Raw genomic sequence first — 17,620 nt, forward strand, 5'->3', positions numbered from 1 at the left:
AATTATGTTTCTCAATATAATATATAGTATATGATACTGTGTATTTATTATCTAGGAGGGGTATTTTTGGTGTTAAAATTTTCTTTTTACCCACTTGTTAATTATGGACAAACGTAACTTATAAAGTCAAAATTTTTTCATGATAAACACAGTTTTTTTTTTTTTGTTTTTTTTTTTCACAATAAGTTTACAAAATATGGAAATTTAGAGTCTGAGAATGACAAAGAATGAGAGTACATCCATGTACACAGAGCCTCTGCTAAGGAGGGTGGAACGCTCTATATTGTATGAGGAAGTATGATATGTTTTTCATTCCACACAGATATTGAAATACTGTGTGCAGAGAAACAACAGGTTTGTGCAGGTGAAATTAAAGAGAATGTAACCACTATCTGGAAAATAAGAACCTTATTACTACCGAAATAAAAAAAAATTATTCAGCTCAGGAGGATTTTTTTCCTCCTTTCAGCCTCATTTTTACACGAAATTTGAGCAATTGACAAAAACCACATAATTTTGAGGCCCTCCGATGAGAGCTGGCCCCCTCCTGGATGCGGAGTTGTCGTTTTCTGGCCTGTAGGCTATACAAATTTTGCCACTTTTCATTCACCCATTCTCGTGTAGTTTTCTTGACTATCCATTCCTCCAAATTAACCACCCCGGACTATTTTTTATAGCCTGTTTAGCTCTCCTCCGTCCCATTCCGCAGATATATCTCTGTGTCGCTATCTTTCGTTTGTTCACATGCTTTCACACCCTCTAGGCCCTTGTTTTCGTCCCTTACTCACCAGATCATTCGTTTGGTTACTACCATGGTCCCACATTCTCTAGGTTAGTCATCCAAGTGTTCTGGATTTTTTTTTTTCAACGCAGCTCTATCTCGTTAAAATTCAAAACAAAGAACAACTTTACGAATGTCAGCAACAAGAACGGAGATCCGGGATTTTTAAGGGTCCCGTGGCGTTTGATCACAGAAACCTTAAACAAACTGTCACGGGACACCATTTTGAAACCGTGCTCTACATCTCCAGCAGACGCACCATTGACTCACATTCCTTCGAATAAGTCGCATCCTCTCAGTGACAGTCGTCACTTGCACTGATGATCACCGCAAGGTAACTAAACGAAACATCTGTCGTCAGAACAAATCATCATTGGCATGGAAACCGAGATATACAGGTTGATTCGAAAAAAAAAATCTCCAAACCCCTATATGCTCCATAGGAGCTGACAATATAAATACGCTAGGAGCCACACAGACACTCAGAATACACATTTCAACGTGTACCGATCCGTTTGAAATTACGCATGCTTGTGATACTGTTACTTAACCGTACATGCACCTCGTACATATTCCTTCGCAAAATTTCTAACGAATCAGAACATGCCGTAATGTGCGTTCCGGGTGGGTCTATTATCGGAATTGCGAGTTTATGCTTGCTGAGTTCGGGATTATTTTGAGTTAGCGACGCAAAAACTTCCTTTCACGAGGCGTTTGCACAGCTATGTTCCCATGTGATTTTGAATTGTTATCGTATGCTTGAACTGACCTTCTTGTTTGGCGATGTTTTTCTGAATCCCCCTCTACATGTAGTTTTAATAGTTCAATACCTCGATTTCATCATTAAAACTTACTAAAATAATATGATGACTGCCAATTATTTAATCACTATGCTACTCATCCTAATGAAAACATCGCATGCTAATTATCACTCATAATTACATGTATAATGAAACAAATACATCTTATACAAACAGACTCATCCATAGTGATATCCTTCCTGTTCTAAAAACGTCCATATCATTCATAGACTAATGCATATCAAAATTCCGTCATTTCTTTTTTCATATATTACTTCATTTACATTCCATATCCTTCATCAGAACTCAACGAAAAGAAATAGCATTACAGTATTAAGGAATATTGAATATTTAAATACATGTATATATATATATGCACGAAAGGGTAAACAAATATCTGAAGTCATCGTCATGAATGTAACCAAGGGAAGTCAAGAGACGCGAAGGGGTCCGCATTAAAACACAGAGAGGAACAGAAAAAATAACGTAAGAGATGATAAAGCAACAGACGGAACTTTCAGTGAACTAATTAAATTAATTCTAAGAAGGAGAGTATATATATTTATATATACTGTGCATGTGTGTGCCTGTTTTTATTTCACTACGCATGATCCAATTAAATTCTTAACAAAACTAAGAAATTCTTTCGGCGTTCACTTTTATCGTGTTTTCTCCACCGAGCCCAGAATAAGATGTAAAGGGAAAAAAAAGGAATTGGAGTGCTCTTACGTGTACCGGTATTAATGTTTTTCTTAGCATAAAATCAGCTTTTCGTCATTGGGTTAGGTACTGGCGATAACAATTTTTTTTTTACACGGATATGCCTTTAATTAATTCTCAGAAGTTCGTGAATTCCATGAAGTCCACTCATGGAATTTCGTTTCTTACAATGTAATTTTGGAATACACGTAAAATGTATTTTAGTCTACAGAGATGTATGGTATTTATTTTTATTTAATTCTAATGGTATGACAGGTCTTAGATATCGAAAGCTATGATACCAACGCCCCCTGCTTCAAAAATAGTAAAAAATTGTTTCGATGTTGGAATATTTCACGAAGAAATTAGGGAAAAATTTGCTTTGATTTTTTTTTTTTTTTTTTTGAGAATGTGAGGTATTTTTGTTGAACATTTCTGAGAATTTTTATAATGAACACATCTTATATTTTCCTTGAAATTTTTATTCGAGGACCTTGCTTAGTTTCAGGACTTAGGTTCGGGCTCCTTAAAATACAAGGCTGACTAATCTGCAATCTTTGAGCAAAAGTATGACATCAGTATTGTCGCTACAGCCAATCGTGTTGCTTATTACGGGCCCCAACAGTTTCCGAGACATCATTCTGAGCGGTAAACCTGTTCTTTGCTCAAACATGGATGACGAGTCCTCTCTACTTTAAAGGCGTCCTAGGTTGCTTAGCTTGCGTCACCCCTGGTTTGATGATGGTGGTGGCATTGGATTGGTGTATCATTGTAATAAGACACTACAATTGGATTTTGATCGGCAAAAAAATGTCGTGAGGTATATATAAATAATACATTTTAAGATTATTTACCCAAACTTATTTCATTTGGACGATAATTACTAAATTTATACAAAAATTGCCACGTTTTTAAGACAAATAAATTCAATTGGTCGAATGGTCGCCCAATTGAATTTATTTGTTTAAAAAACGTGGCAATTTTTGAATAAATTAAAACCAGGCAAAGTTTCTCATTTTTGTGATAATTACTAAATTATTTTTCGAAACCAGTGCAGGCCACCAGCCCTGCATCAATCTATTTCTCCAGGGCTTTAGAAAATTTTCGACCTGTCTTTCTGTGTGCCACAACAAAAATTTTACGTTTTTAACTGCAACGATCGCAGAAATACAAATACAACGCCACAACAGGCAAATTGCCCAACGAGGTGGCTGACTTAAGAACATCATGGATCCCCGAGCCATTTTTTGGAGGCCCTACCTACTATTGCTACACCACACATGCACCCCGCCCACACCCCCCCCCCCCTCGCGGAACCCCCAACTAATCGGTACATGCGGGAATGTGCGTGTACGTGTAGTGAAACCTGACGTGAAGTTTTTGTTTCTCTGTAATGCTTGCTATGTGTAGTGCGGCCATCTGTCACCAGTTTTTCTAACTATGAGTGAAGTGTTATGATTGAATGATTTATCGTTGTAGGACTGTTGCTCTCTGTGGCGAGACTTTTTAACGGGGAGATCGGCTCGCATTTGCGCCTTGAAGTTGGGAACCACAGAAAACCAACTTCAGCCGACCACCACTGTGGGGTTCGAACAAGAATCCTCGCATCGCGAGTCCGTCACTATAACCACTCGACCACCACAGCGGCAAATATTCGAATTCAAAAATCGGACAAACGTTGTTGAAGGACAGCATAAATGAGCGTCTTCCGTTAGTTTTAGCTATTATTTCCCAAATTTCCTCGGATTTTTAAATTAAAATATCCCAGTGAATTAAGCACCTAGAAACGTGGAATGTTTTCTGTTGGCCTCAGCAGATACTGGGCAACAACTTTAAACTGGAAATTGGGCGTCAAGGGGACAGTATAAAAATTTAGACTTTCATTTTATGGCACACTGTATTCCCTTCCGCAGCATGGCCCAACTCAACAAAGTAAATAGTTTCTAACCCTTGCGGGACAGACTGGGCCACGTCTGGTTCTTGACACTCACTGTATTCTCACTCTTACAACTGGTACAGGGTAATTTTTGAACGCCTTTTGAGCATTTTTTTAAATTGAAATCATACCTCTGCGACAAGTAGTTGATGAGATAAAGGCTGCATTAGCACTTGCAGGACACACTGTATATTTTTAAGCTACGTACCTCACATAGACGTATAAATAAAACAAAAAACACTTTAAAATCTTTTACTTTTTCTTTACATGTTTCCATCAGCAACGACGCAAGTGTTTCCACACACATCATGTTCTACAGAAAGGCTATCTCAGCTAGTCATGACGAAATACGTATATAGTCTATATATGGTGATCTATTTTTACGAACCTGTACAGCTATGGTCCTCATATCATTTTTTTCCAGCAGAAAATCATAATCAGGATTCGACTGGTTTTAGGCATTTTCTGGTGAACGTATCGCATTCGAATTTTTGTATTATTTTAAAAATACCAATTTTTTATGCAGATAAATAGTTTTTTTTTTAATTTTTGAAGAAATTTATTGATAGCATTTATTTATACTTCTCGGGCATGTAAAATATCGATTCGTACATCTATTATTTCAAGTTAAATGCCCAACCTGGCTTGTAAATTTCTAGATTTGTCTAGCCCTGCCGTCTACGGACTTTTGGTACTGATTATACGGTGACAGGGATACGCTGTACAATATTCAAGAAGAAAGACTAATGGAATGAAATTTACCTAAGCTGTAAAAATCTCCTATGTGACAGAAGCTTGAAGAACGATGATTTGTTGTTTAGAAAGAAGCTGCCATAAGTGATGACGCCATTATCGGAATACAGAATTATTTCCAATTCAAGCGTTAGCCCATCGTGGTTTAGAAAATCCAATTTATGCGTTCCACAGAAAAGCGAAGTTTCTTGATCTGGAAAATACGCAAAATTAACGTATGAAATTTACCCACATCTAAAAACAAATTTCACAAAAATACACTAATGTCCATAAATTAAGGAATATTCAGAATCACACGGAAATCGAAATCTAAAGTAAAAATTCCACCTGTGAATTATCACACACATCTGCAAGAATGATATGCAAATTTCAGGAAGCCACCAGATGATGCCGATAGTACGTCACAATGACGAGAGTGTAAGAGGGGGGTATATAAGAAATGGTGGCAAAGAAGTAAAATTGTTCACAAGAGTTCCGTAAGGCGCTCAGTGCCATAAGCGAATAGTTATGACACAGAGGACGCATGTGGATGATTTTTTACGTGGTAGAATTATCGGCCGCCTGGAATGTGGGCGTACTCGAGGGAGGAAGTATCCGATGAACTTGGAATTGCCCAAAGTGTCATCTCTAGGCTTTGGCAACGATTCCAAGATAACGGAAATGTCAGTAGACGTTACAGTACAGGTCGCCCCCGAGTTACAACGCCGAATGAAGACTGGTATTTGGCAGTAACTGCCAAAAGAAGCAGACAGAGCACAGGTTCCGACCTGTCTCGTCAGCTATCTGCAGCCACGGGTACCACAGTTTCAAGGCAAACCGTGTACAGACGTTTGGGAGATATTGGTCTATATGCTCGCAGGTCTGTCAGATGTGTTCCGCTCACGGCAACTTACTGTCGGCAGCGATTAGCCTGAAGTAGAGAACATGCAATGTCGACATCGTCACAGTGGGCTTGTGTGATGTTTTCCGACGAGTCTAGGTTTAGCTAGCAGTCTGATTCACGTCGGACTTTCATATGGAGAACGCCAGGTACCCGTTACCACCAAGACAACATCATTGAACGACACCGTTACGGTGGTGCAGCATTGCTCGTTTGGGGTGGAATTATACTGGGTTCCAGAACAGATCTGCATGTTCAAACCGGAACCACGAAAGCCCAAATTTATCGGGACATCATTCTGGAACAACATGTACGTTTGTTTAGGGATGCCATGGGCGCAGAATTTGTGTTTATGGATGACAACGCCCGTCCTCACCGAGCAAACATCGTAAACGAATGCCTTGAATCCGAGGATATAACCCGTATGGAATGGCCAGCATTCTCACCTGACTTGAATCCGATAGAGCATGTGTGGGACATGCTTGGCAGACGAGTTGCAGCCCGTCGACCACCTCCTACATGTGTACCGGAACTTCGGAGAGCATTGCTTGCTGAGTGGAATGATCTTCCCCAAGATCAGATCGATAATTTGATACTCAGCATGCCTAGGCGTTGTACGGACTGTATTTCATCGCATGGGAGACATACAATGTATTAACCATCATACCAACCATGTAATAGTAAGTTTTTGTAAAGGAGATAATTTTTACAATTGCTGCAGGGAGCAAAAATCATAGTTTTTATGAATGGTATCATACATACACCATCGTTTTTGTTTTTTATCTTTTGTTTAATAAATGGGCTTTGTGAATAAGTAACTTTTGTTTTGTTTCTGAACCTTTATTTGCCGGAGCTGGCATTATCCTGAATTTATGGACATGAGTATAATTAATTTTAATCTAATTTGTTACTTTTATTTTAAAACTTGTATTTCCTTTAAAAAAAAGTTAGCATGAGAGCCTATGAAAAAACACGCAATAATATTAATATGTGTCTTTTAAATTAAATCCCCTTTTAAATGCTTTCGACCTAAAACTAATAGAAAAATTTAAATAGCAAAAAAATTATAATAATGTGGGAATTATTATAAGTACTTCTCCGCGACAAAGTGTTTCGAAACATGTCTGTGATGCTTCTTGTAATTAAATCCATCCACTCCGGGGGAAAAAGAAAACAATAGTATTAATTACGCATTAAGTATTAACAGATACGCGTTTTACTCATTTTTCAAAGGGCAATAAGAAGATTTAGTTACTCACACAAGTATTATTAACGTTTCGATGATGTTTCATTATTTTTTTTCATCAATTTCTTTTTGTGATGCAAACAAATTCCATTGTACATAGAGAAAAGAAAACAAATTCATTACGTACAAACATTCACTGTGTGATGTGGTAAGGGTTGAGAAGAAGTGTTGTGATATAAATCTCACTGGATTTACTAGTAATTTCCAACGTTAAGGACGAGAAAAATATGTCCTTGGAGAGGGCAGGGAATGCGTAAATAATTATTTTGATTTTTTTTTTGTGTGTTCTCGAAGACTTTATTAAGGGAAATGAAGGTTTTTTTTCAATCATTCTATTAGTGGCAGAAGAATTAAGTCTCCTGCAGCAATTAGGGATATAATTTGTTTATCAGTTTTTCCGACGTAAACTAAAGGCATTAGGTTTTGATGGATTCCATTTTGTCAGCGAATTAATCGATATTATTCTTATTTCGAAAAAATAAAATACGAAGAATTTTGTTGGAGATAGACTTTTGTTTTGTTTGACTTAATAATTCTGTATTGACTAGCTTTGAGCTAGCAGAAAAATGTTCAGTTCATTTACAATATAGTTTCTCAACCTTTTTTGTTACATCGCCCCGTTTGTTACATCGCCCATCGTTATACCCGTAGCTTCTACCACCCCTTGGAACTTTCCATTGCCCCAAGGGACATTAACGCCCACGTTGAAAATCACTGATTTACAACATCACATTAGAGGAAATTATCGAATTTTGAATAAATTTTATGAGATAAAATTAATAATAATGAACTAAGTTGGTTAATGTGTAATGCACAGTTTTCTGTTTATTATAAAGCAGTGATGACATTCATGGCATTTCATGTTCCACGGAACATGATGCCTGTAGAAGTAAGACGAATACCCAGGATCCCCGCTTTGCCCGTAAGATGAAAACAATCGATCCATTTACAGAATAATATTCAATATACATATAATTGTATGAAAAAGAAACAGTTGATTGTTATCTTATCACAGAGAGATCACGGACGCTCTGAAAGCGAGAGGGAAGGGATCGGAGACTCCTGTTTGAGATCGAATCTTAATACAAGAACTCAAGCTGCAGGCAGGGATTTTTAAATGTGTTGAATTAATTTTCCGAGCAACAAGATTTATTTCCATTTATGAATTTAAACCTATCCCGAAATGACACAAAATACGCACGATAAGAATAAAACTGTCAGAGGGAATTATAATCAGTGCCGTTTTAACGCATAGACTCACCCGGGATTTCGAGAGGAAGCTTATTAATTTGTCAGGAAGGGTCTCTGGAAAATCACTTGCCCGGGTGCCCACGATACTCTTAAGACGGCCCTGATTATGATTAATTATTGAAAAAAATTTCTAGCACCCATTTTTTCTTCTTCTTCATATCAACGAGCAAGAATAGTTCTCATATATGCTGGATGAATAACATATTTTTGGCGAGAAGTGCATCCGCGAGTGTTTGTTTAGGAACAAAAATCTTAAGAGTTCTTAATGCTGACGCTTTTGGAAATAGCTGGGATTCTTATTGGAAGTGACCAATGGCCTTTTCGACAAGTTTCATCATGTCTGGAACCATTCATTTAATTACAACTTTTTTCTTCATAAAAATTTATTGGTTGAACAAACCGTACATGTTCCCATGTGGCCTAACCTCTGCAGTAATCATTAAATGATTTTAAAACATCATTTTTTTGAGGATTGTGGCGCTTCCACTGATGCGGTCCCAACGTTAGATCTTTTTTATGAGGAAACACGGTCTTCACAAGTTTGGGTATGCAAAAATCATAAAATAACATTCTAATATCAAGTAATCGCATATCATTCAAACCAATGTTCTCGAACCGCTGGTCCACGGACCAGTTTTGGTCCGCAAAGTATTTCACCTAATCCCTAAAGCCGCTATATAATTTTCATGCAAATAAATGAAATACACAGAGAGAGAGAGTCTATAAATTGTTTTTTTTTTTTTTTGTATGTCAAATTATTTCTCGAATTTACTTAATTCTTGCGAGTCCGAGAGTTATTTCTCATATTAATGTAGTTTTTTCTGTTAAACAAATTATTTCCCATATCAATATGCTTTTTCTGGTCCACTTATTTTTCCCCCATATTCCGTATTTTCCGTATTTGTTCCGGTCAGCAAATTATTTCTCTAGTTAATGTGTTTTTTGCTGAAATTGAAATTATTTCTTCTATTTATGTATTCTTACCAATCCGCGAAACTGTTGAACTATTGTCATTGGTCCGCAGTTATAAAAAAGGTTGAAGAACGTTGACTTAACTAGCCCTCGAATGCAGAGAATTACCGGGGTGTAACAAAAATGATCAATGATCAGCATTGATTTAAACGATTTAAGAAGGTTCAATATATTATCAGGCATTTTCTAAAATTTTTTGTGTTTAGATATGACAAAATAGTTTTACATGAAGCTAGACTTCCATCGGAGAAATTTGCAGTGATAATATAAAACTTTTTTCCCCATTGTGACACTTTTTACTGAAAAAAAGTTATTTAAGAAATAAATATTTAACAGAAATTAGATATATTTTCCTAAAAACACTTTTATTCACAGCATTCAAACACAAATTATAATGAGCCAAACACCAATTAAAACTAAATGCATAAGTTATAAAAAAACGAATATTTTACATGTTATAAAACAAATAATTTTTTTTAAACTAACTGTATGACACATCTCTTATTTATATCTCAACACAAAATTACGTAAAAATTCAAGTTTCTATTCCCAGTGCAAAAACTTAATTTTGTTTAAGTTTACTAAAAATCATGAAACATTATTCAAACAATACTGACATTATCTCATAATCTCATAAACGTGAAATTATATCATACGATACATATATCGTTATTTTTCAGAAATTTATCTTCCGATTTCCATATAAACAAATTCTTCTACACCTAGCATCACATTCGTTTCTGCTATTTTCAACGCTACCACGGAAATAATTCCGATCATTATTTAAACCGAAAAAGAGATCCATGAATTTAAAATTTCCAAAGTACATAAATTCTTGGCAAAATTTCATTCCCTCAGGGAACGAAACGCCGAACAGAAGAAAAAAAAAGAGCATCTTATAAGAATTTCGTTTCTCTTACATCCAATTTTCTAGTTTTCTTTCGAGAGTTTTCTATCGACCGAAAGTAAAAATCCTACAAACGTAAGGCGAAAAACCACGTGGAGATTGAAAGGAACTATGAACGAATAAATATATATTAACAACAAAAAAATAAAAGTAATATAACATATACATCCAAAGCGCACGCTAAGTACACTTTTTTTTCTCTCTTTTTTATATATATATAATACTTATTTTTTCGGTTTTTCCAATCGTTGTCGAAAACTACTGTTTTTGAAGAGAAAATCCGCGATAGAACGGGAGCCAAAAAACAATTTCTCTGTCAGGAATCTCTGAAAGTGGGTACGTTGCAATTTTTTCTTTTTTCCTTTAGGAGATTTTATTGGCTTTCTAACTCGTTAGGAGCAAAAGGAGAAATAGTTGTGGAGTTACCGGAATCAACGTTCCGTTTCTAGTCTTTCCTTTTATCTCATGTTGAAGAGATGTATATATAGGAATAAAAAGGGAGCTAAAAAAAAAACAGGAGAATCCTCTCGAGGGAATACAATGATCCGAACATTCCACCGCCACCACCACCAACCTCGTCCCTAGACTGTTCTAGATTTCCACACGCGTGTACCACCATTCCTCTCGGCGTTATTCCTCCCCGAGGTAAATATCATTCAGAAAGAAAAAAAAACAAGAACACAAAAAAAACGAAAGAAAAACGAATATGGCGTAAAACTTGATGAAATCGTGCCGTTTGAGCAATGCAAATGCGGTGTTTTTCCCGTCAAATTCCTTTAGCCTGGATCGGGCGGTTTAAGATAACAAGACAGAAATTGCTGCGAGTGGCGAAAAATACATCTTTGAGAGAAGAGAAAAAAAGCGAGATACACACACACACGCATATACACGTTAAAGAATACGATATCGGCGCTTGTAAATGTCGAATGAAGTCAATTCGATTCGTTCCAGAGGCGAAATCAGCCATCGAACTAAAGCCCTTGGTATGTGTACTTTCGCTTATGGGTATATATCGGAAGTAATGATGTTTACTTGGTTACGATGTCTCGCAATTTCAACGCACCAGTTAATCTTGTTAGGCATTTTATTTTATAGCTCTTTTTTTTCCGTCTTTATTGATTCAATTTTTTTCTTTTCTTCTAAATGTATTCGATACAGATTGACTGGGTTTTCTTTTCGCTGAAGTGTCAGGATTTTTTCTGAAATCAGAACAAAAATGCCTGTTTTCAATAAGAAAAATTTCCTTGAATTGGATTTCGATAATATTCCAGATTCATTCTGATAGTAATAGAGTCCTTACGAATTAATGTAATCCACGCTAAGTAAGTATGCCACGTAAGTCCACGCTTATAAAGTCCACACAAAATTAAATGCCGATTGTTAATTATGGTTTTTCTGATCGGCAAAGTTGTCATGCACGTAATGATTTTGCATTGATTGATTTTTTTTAAGGCAGAAGACTAAAGCACAGATTTTGAGACTTTTTTTATCTTTGCCTTGTTACTGTAGAAATTTTATGAAAATCATTGATATTTTCCAAATTATGGGGTGGAAAATTTATTGCCCCACAGTGCATTAAGCGCAGTATTCTACGTCTGGTAAGCCTGAGGTCTTCAACTCACGGCCCGCGGAACATATGTGGCCCTCGGAGCTTTTCCTCGTGGCCCATTGATCGTTTTTGAAGTGAAACTTCTGTAGCGACATAACAGTGAATTTCTGTGAGGGAAGGAGATTCATCACAAAAAAGTGAAACATTTTCGTTTTCCTCAAAACACAACATTCTTTTCTTCTCTAACTCACAGGAATGTATCACTTGTATCCTCTAAGGATGGGGCAATTATACCGATGCATTTCCTCTTAGTGTGTGATGAAGGTCAGAAAAGCAGATGAGTTGTGGTTGGGAAGGGGGTGTCAACAAAGGTTCGGTGGTGGTGTGCGAAAACAAAGCTGTGGGGTGGGTTGGTTTGGACGGCCTGTGTCGGACAAAGACAGTTTATTACCTTTCACCTGCTCCCCGTGATGCAGCAATCCTAGAAGTTTCATTTCTATCGCGCGAGATTATCACGCAGAATTTTTTTTTTACTATGAAAAAAAAACATTAAAAGACCATCAAATTAATATATATAATGATTGAGTCCGCAAACTACTGAGAGTTACATTGAGGTATTATTGAAACAAATAATTTTTTAATAACTTGTATTCGAACTTTCATGAAAGACGGGAAATGAATCTTAGTAAATGAATAAAAGAAATTCCCTTTGAAAACAAAACTCCCAACTTCATCGAGTTTCCACTAATAAAGTTCAAAGAGAAATTAAATGTACGTTATTGATTACTTTCCTAATGAGAAAAATTGCCGTGACGAAAGGTCGGCACGCAATGGTTTTGCCTAATTTGACAGACAAGACCGTTTCTGTTTCGGCTGGGAGTGTCAAAAAAAATTAGACAGTATCCTATTTTTGTATCCATACCCGTACTTTTGATAGAGCTCAACTAATATTAGAGCTCGTCACCTACATAATCCTTAGACACGTACAACTACGACGATCAGTACGTGTTTTTCCATACGGAAATCCATGTGGAGCGAGCTTTTTCTTAATGTCATTTTAGATTCAAGAAGTTCTGAATAGTATGTGACACGTATGTCAGACTGGGAAAAAATATCCTTCAAACACTAGAAAGACCTTTAAAAAGAATGTTAATCAATAATAGTATCACTTTAATTTTAGGATAAGCATTAATACTTGAATCAATAGCTTTGCATGATACTTGAAATGAAAGAAAAAGCAAAAGGTACTCTTCCGTTATAGCTGAACCACGAATTTTTGACACCAAGTTGGCGCATTTTAGCTTGTTTCTTTATTCACGCCTTCTTTCGAATCAATCAAATTCATGGACATTACACTAAAGAATATATTAAACATTAAACAGGGGGCATAGACTCGAAGAAAATTCACCAAGGTATAAAAAGGCACCAAGTGTTATGGTTTATAACGTATAACGGAACAGTACCAAATCAACGTAGCACTAGACAATGATAAATTTGTATCCCCCGACCATTGTTCTGGTACTCATGGATACAAATTGTATAAGTTGAAAACGGAAAAAATTAGTTTGGTTAAACCTTCGGCGAAAAAACAAATAATAACATTGTCCGAAGTCCCGATAACAAAATACAAACTTTCCCATGTTATTATAATTTTCCGTTTCGTACTTTGCAAAAGTGATAATAATATCCAAATTATAACATTATCTGTAATTCTAATCAGCGGCATCGGCTGTATAAGATTTTTGTGGTTATTTCAGATCCTTTTTTTGTTTGCTTACATATTCGTTTAGTCTTATATTTACTCATTTTTATTATTTTTACGAATACATTTCTAAAATACCTAAACATTTGAATGACGTAGGCAGTGTTCAGCAATTTTGTTTTTTATGTCTCTCGGCTAGAGGTTGGTGCATGAGCTGAGCTTTTTGTTTGGTTTCGAAAAAAAAAAGAAGTTAAATTCAAGTTTTATGTTTCAGATTATATATACGAATTAACATGAATCATAAAAATTATTATTATACATAACTAACTTCCTCTTCCAAATAATATTAAAAAAAAGAGAGATTGCTTTTAATCTAAAATATGATACTAAATATAATAAAATTTTAATCAGGTACATGCACAGCACAAACAAGTATACTGTATATATATTCTCTTATATTTTGTCGGTAAATATTTCTTAATGGATAATAATTTACCGAGGAAAAACAGGAGATCAGAGAAATTCTTTGTATTTAAATTCAATTTAAATTTGAATTCCTCTTACACGAAAAAAAACTCTAAAAAAAAGGGATTATTTTTTTCGAAATTTATTCATCAGTCTCTAAATGCGTTTTTCTATTTCATCATTAGTTTCTGAGATATTTGTTTACCATGAAAACAAAATCTCACGGTTAAGTAAATATATACCTATATATATTCTTGGAAATTCGTTCATTTTCATCATATTGCGGAAAAAAAAACGTATTTACTTTGCGTTTTGCAACGAAATAACATTTTAATAAGAGATGAAATTTTGTGTTGTAGAACGTGAATGTTATGCAAATATAATTCATAAGTTCTTCATACTCTTTATACAAAACTTTTATATAAAAGTCACCAAAAAAAAACATACACTCTAGCAAATAACGTTGGACAAGAGAGTCTCGAAACCTCCCCCAAAATTAAATCAACGGGCGGCGAAGTGGATTTTATATGTATATAAAAGCCACACACAAAACTAACTTCTTCAAGGGTCCATTGATAGAATTAGAGTGAGGGCGTTGCGAAAGCTATCCGGTAATTGCCTTATTCTAAGAATATTTACGTGTAAAGAGCCATCTCTTTATTTTATTTATTTTTTACTTTATTCTCTCGACCCATGGAAACACCTCGGGAATATTAGATTCCACAATTAAGAATTAATTTTTAGGTCGTCACAGTTCTCCTAGCTTTTACCCAGATATTTTTTTTTTCACCCACGTAAACGTATGGTTACATGATGCTATAAAGTAGAAGAAGAAGAAAAAAAATCAATGTTAAAGAGAAGAAAATAAAATGTTCTTTCCAAACGTTATGGACTCATGGGGAATGAAAGCAAGGGGCGTTACATGCATGTAACGTTGCTTTTTGTTAGAACTCTCACTCGTCTCAATTCCCCATGGAGTTCTCCAATTCATCTTTAAAAACACTGACGACGAAGAAATTATTTCCTTGCACGAGTTGTTAACCCGCTCAAGGAACATGTTAAGTGATGAAGTAAGATGGAGAGGTATGTGCACCAAAAGAGAAGAGGAGAAAGTGTCTGTGAAGAAGATGAGAAAGATAACATGGAGGAGAAGTATGGGGTGGACTGCAAGTAGCAATCTCTCTCGCTCTTTCGAAGCTTCTAGAAAAGGGACATAAACACGAAGAAAAAGAGAGGATGAACAAAAAAATAAAATGAAGTTTTCTTTTAAATTTAATCCACTCGAGTTGTTAATGTGCTCTTTCGTTTTGTATTCTTGCTGTTCAACCTGAAAACTTTAAAAAAAAAAGTGTATATAAGAGAAAAGAATACGAAAGAAACATCTGACGTGGCAGGAATCACAGAGGACGTCTTCTACATGAAATGGGAGGTTGGTTGAGTTTGCGGTAAAAAGAAGAGGTAAAAATACACGGTACAGATTTTTAAGGGGCTACTTCGTCTTCTAATTGCATAAATAAATCCCCATATATATGTGTACGAAGTAGGGGAAAGAATTTTCATAGAGTGGAGGGAATGAGGACCGAAAGTAGGCGGAGACCACAACCAAAACTCAAGATGAGACTGGAATTGAGAAAAGCAAAAACCAATAGAGACTAAAAGAAAAAAATCAGTTTGAGAAGTTGACATGAAATTTATTCTATGCATTTGTTTTTACATGAACGTCAAGTTGAGGATCTTAAACCTTGATTGGGATCTTATGTTAATTTACAGCCGCAATAAGTTAGTCAGTGCGTAAGACATTTAGATACATCTACATAGGAATCCCTAGTCATTGGATTCAGTCACCCATTTTTCTCAAATGGCTTGTACGTTACATCGATTTGATGGCTGTCTTCATGGGGAGAACGACGCGAGTAATTCGAAACTTGCGAGCACGGGGCAAGGGGAGCCACCACTATAAATCTTTGCTAACTTTTCCGACACAACTCTGCCTCTTTTGAGGTAACGGAAGTAAGGTGCTTTGCATCAGTCCGGGGCTGTGAGCGGTTCTATCTATCTATCTACATAGGAATCCTAAAAATCCAGGCTGTCTTTTCCACCATCTTTGAGCGACATGAGAAGTCAGCATCCTCGCTGTAGCCAATCGCTATTCCTTATCCCGTTTCCTTAAAGATTAGACGTTAGTTCAAACGAAAAATTTGTTTTACCGTTCCAAGATGGCGGACTACGAGTCCATTTAAGGCATCTTAAGGCATAAAAGGCACCTCTTGTTGTTTATCCTACTTTTCTTTTTAAAAATTAGACGGCAATTTAATCAAAAACTGGTTCTGTCTCACAGTGATGGAGGCGTTTTTTTAGATTAGGTGTTAATTTTTCAAGAAAAAGCTGTTGTTGCGTGCGTACAAGAAGGCGGACAATGATCCGCCCGGTTTTCTATTCGACTTAGCTTATCGCTTTCTTTCCTATCCCGCTTTGTTATAATGATTAGGCGTCTCTCTTAAGAAAAAAGAGGTTTTGCCGCTCCAAGATGAAGGACGATCTGTCCTCCCGGGGGTTTGATACCAGGAGCAAGAGCTTCATCGCTGCTATGCAGTAGAGGCTTGTTTTTAGCTATCGTGGTGGTTGAATCTCGTTGTAGCTCTCTATTAACTTTACACTTACCTAAATACCTAGTCTTTAGTTGCCATTAGCCCTAGAAATTTTCAAGATTGAAGATTGAAATCCTCCTGATTATCAAGACACCTCTTAGCCTTCCTTGTTTTATTCTGCTACTTTTTCAAGGGTTAGATGTTAATTTGAGCAAATAGCCGGTTTTTCCGTTTCAGGATGGAAAAACAATGACTCCGCCCGGTTACCACGGTGTCTTAACCAATCGCTGTTTCCTATCTCATATAGTCAATGGAAACTCCAGACCGATTTATCCGCCATTTTTGTGAAATGTGTGGCATCAATGTTATCGCTACGACCAATAGCTGTTTCCTACGCAGTTTTTCTTACATTATTAGACGACAATTTGAACAAGAAACCAGTTTTGCCGTTTCATTTGATCATTTTTATCGCACCACGGTCATTTTCTGCACACGAGGGATAATTAGACCGTGACCTACAATTTATTTCTGAGTCCGAACGGCAGGCTTGTTTTTTTTATACTCATCGAGAGGTTGGTACGCTAGCCCCTCGATGGGGGACTCCCTGCGGTAGCAATTTAGTTTTGTCGTTTCAAGACGGCGGACGTTGAGTCCGTCCGGTTGTCAATGCGCCTCGGCTAATCGATGTTCCCTATTCCGATTTTTTGTAATGATCGAACGTCATTATGAACAAGAAACTGGTTTTGCCACTCTAAGAGGGGAATGACGAGTTCGATGTGTTATCAAAGCGTGCCACATTTATATACAAATGACTTTTTTGTATATCTCTACGGATTAAATCGGTTTTTAAACAGATTCAATTGCTCATTCCCGACTTCTAGAACGATTTGAATACACTGCTGCTATCGAAAGCTATACACTGACAGTCGTGTATCGGACCTATATATTGAGTCCTGTTCTTTATGTGGTTCCTCGAAAATCAGTATGGGAGTGATGGATTATATGAATATAATATTCCCTAGACAGTTTGCGTAGACACTGTCCAGACGTGGAACGTCATACGAAATGAACTGGAACGTATACCGCACGCA

General features: G+C 36.4%; 1 protein-coding gene across 3 annotated transcripts in view; it reads right to left on the reverse strand.

Moving 5' to 3' along the window:
* The window catches only part of LOC149088158 (agrin-like), a 147,598-nt gene that overhangs the window by 16,201 nt on the left and 113,777 nt on the right, over nucleotides 1-17,620 (reverse strand). For all 3 annotated transcript variants that reach the window (XM_089245035.1, XM_089245026.1, XM_089245044.1), the window contains exon 18: nucleotides 4,979-5,162. In XM_089245035.1, coding sequence (XP_089101161.1) covers nucleotides 4,979-5,162 — 184 coding nt within the window. The remainder of the gene's footprint in view (nucleotides 1-4,978; nucleotides 5,163-17,620) is intronic.

The sequence above is a fragment of the Pholcus phalangioides genome, unplaced genomic scaffold (genome assembly GCF_987345545.1).
Source record: "Pholcus phalangioides strain wild (caught in Gottingen) unplaced genomic scaffold, Ppha-v1.0 ptg000003l_1, whole genome shotgun sequence".
NCBI classification, from domain to species: domain Eukaryota; kingdom Metazoa; phylum Arthropoda; class Arachnida; order Araneae; family Pholcidae; genus Pholcus; species Pholcus phalangioides.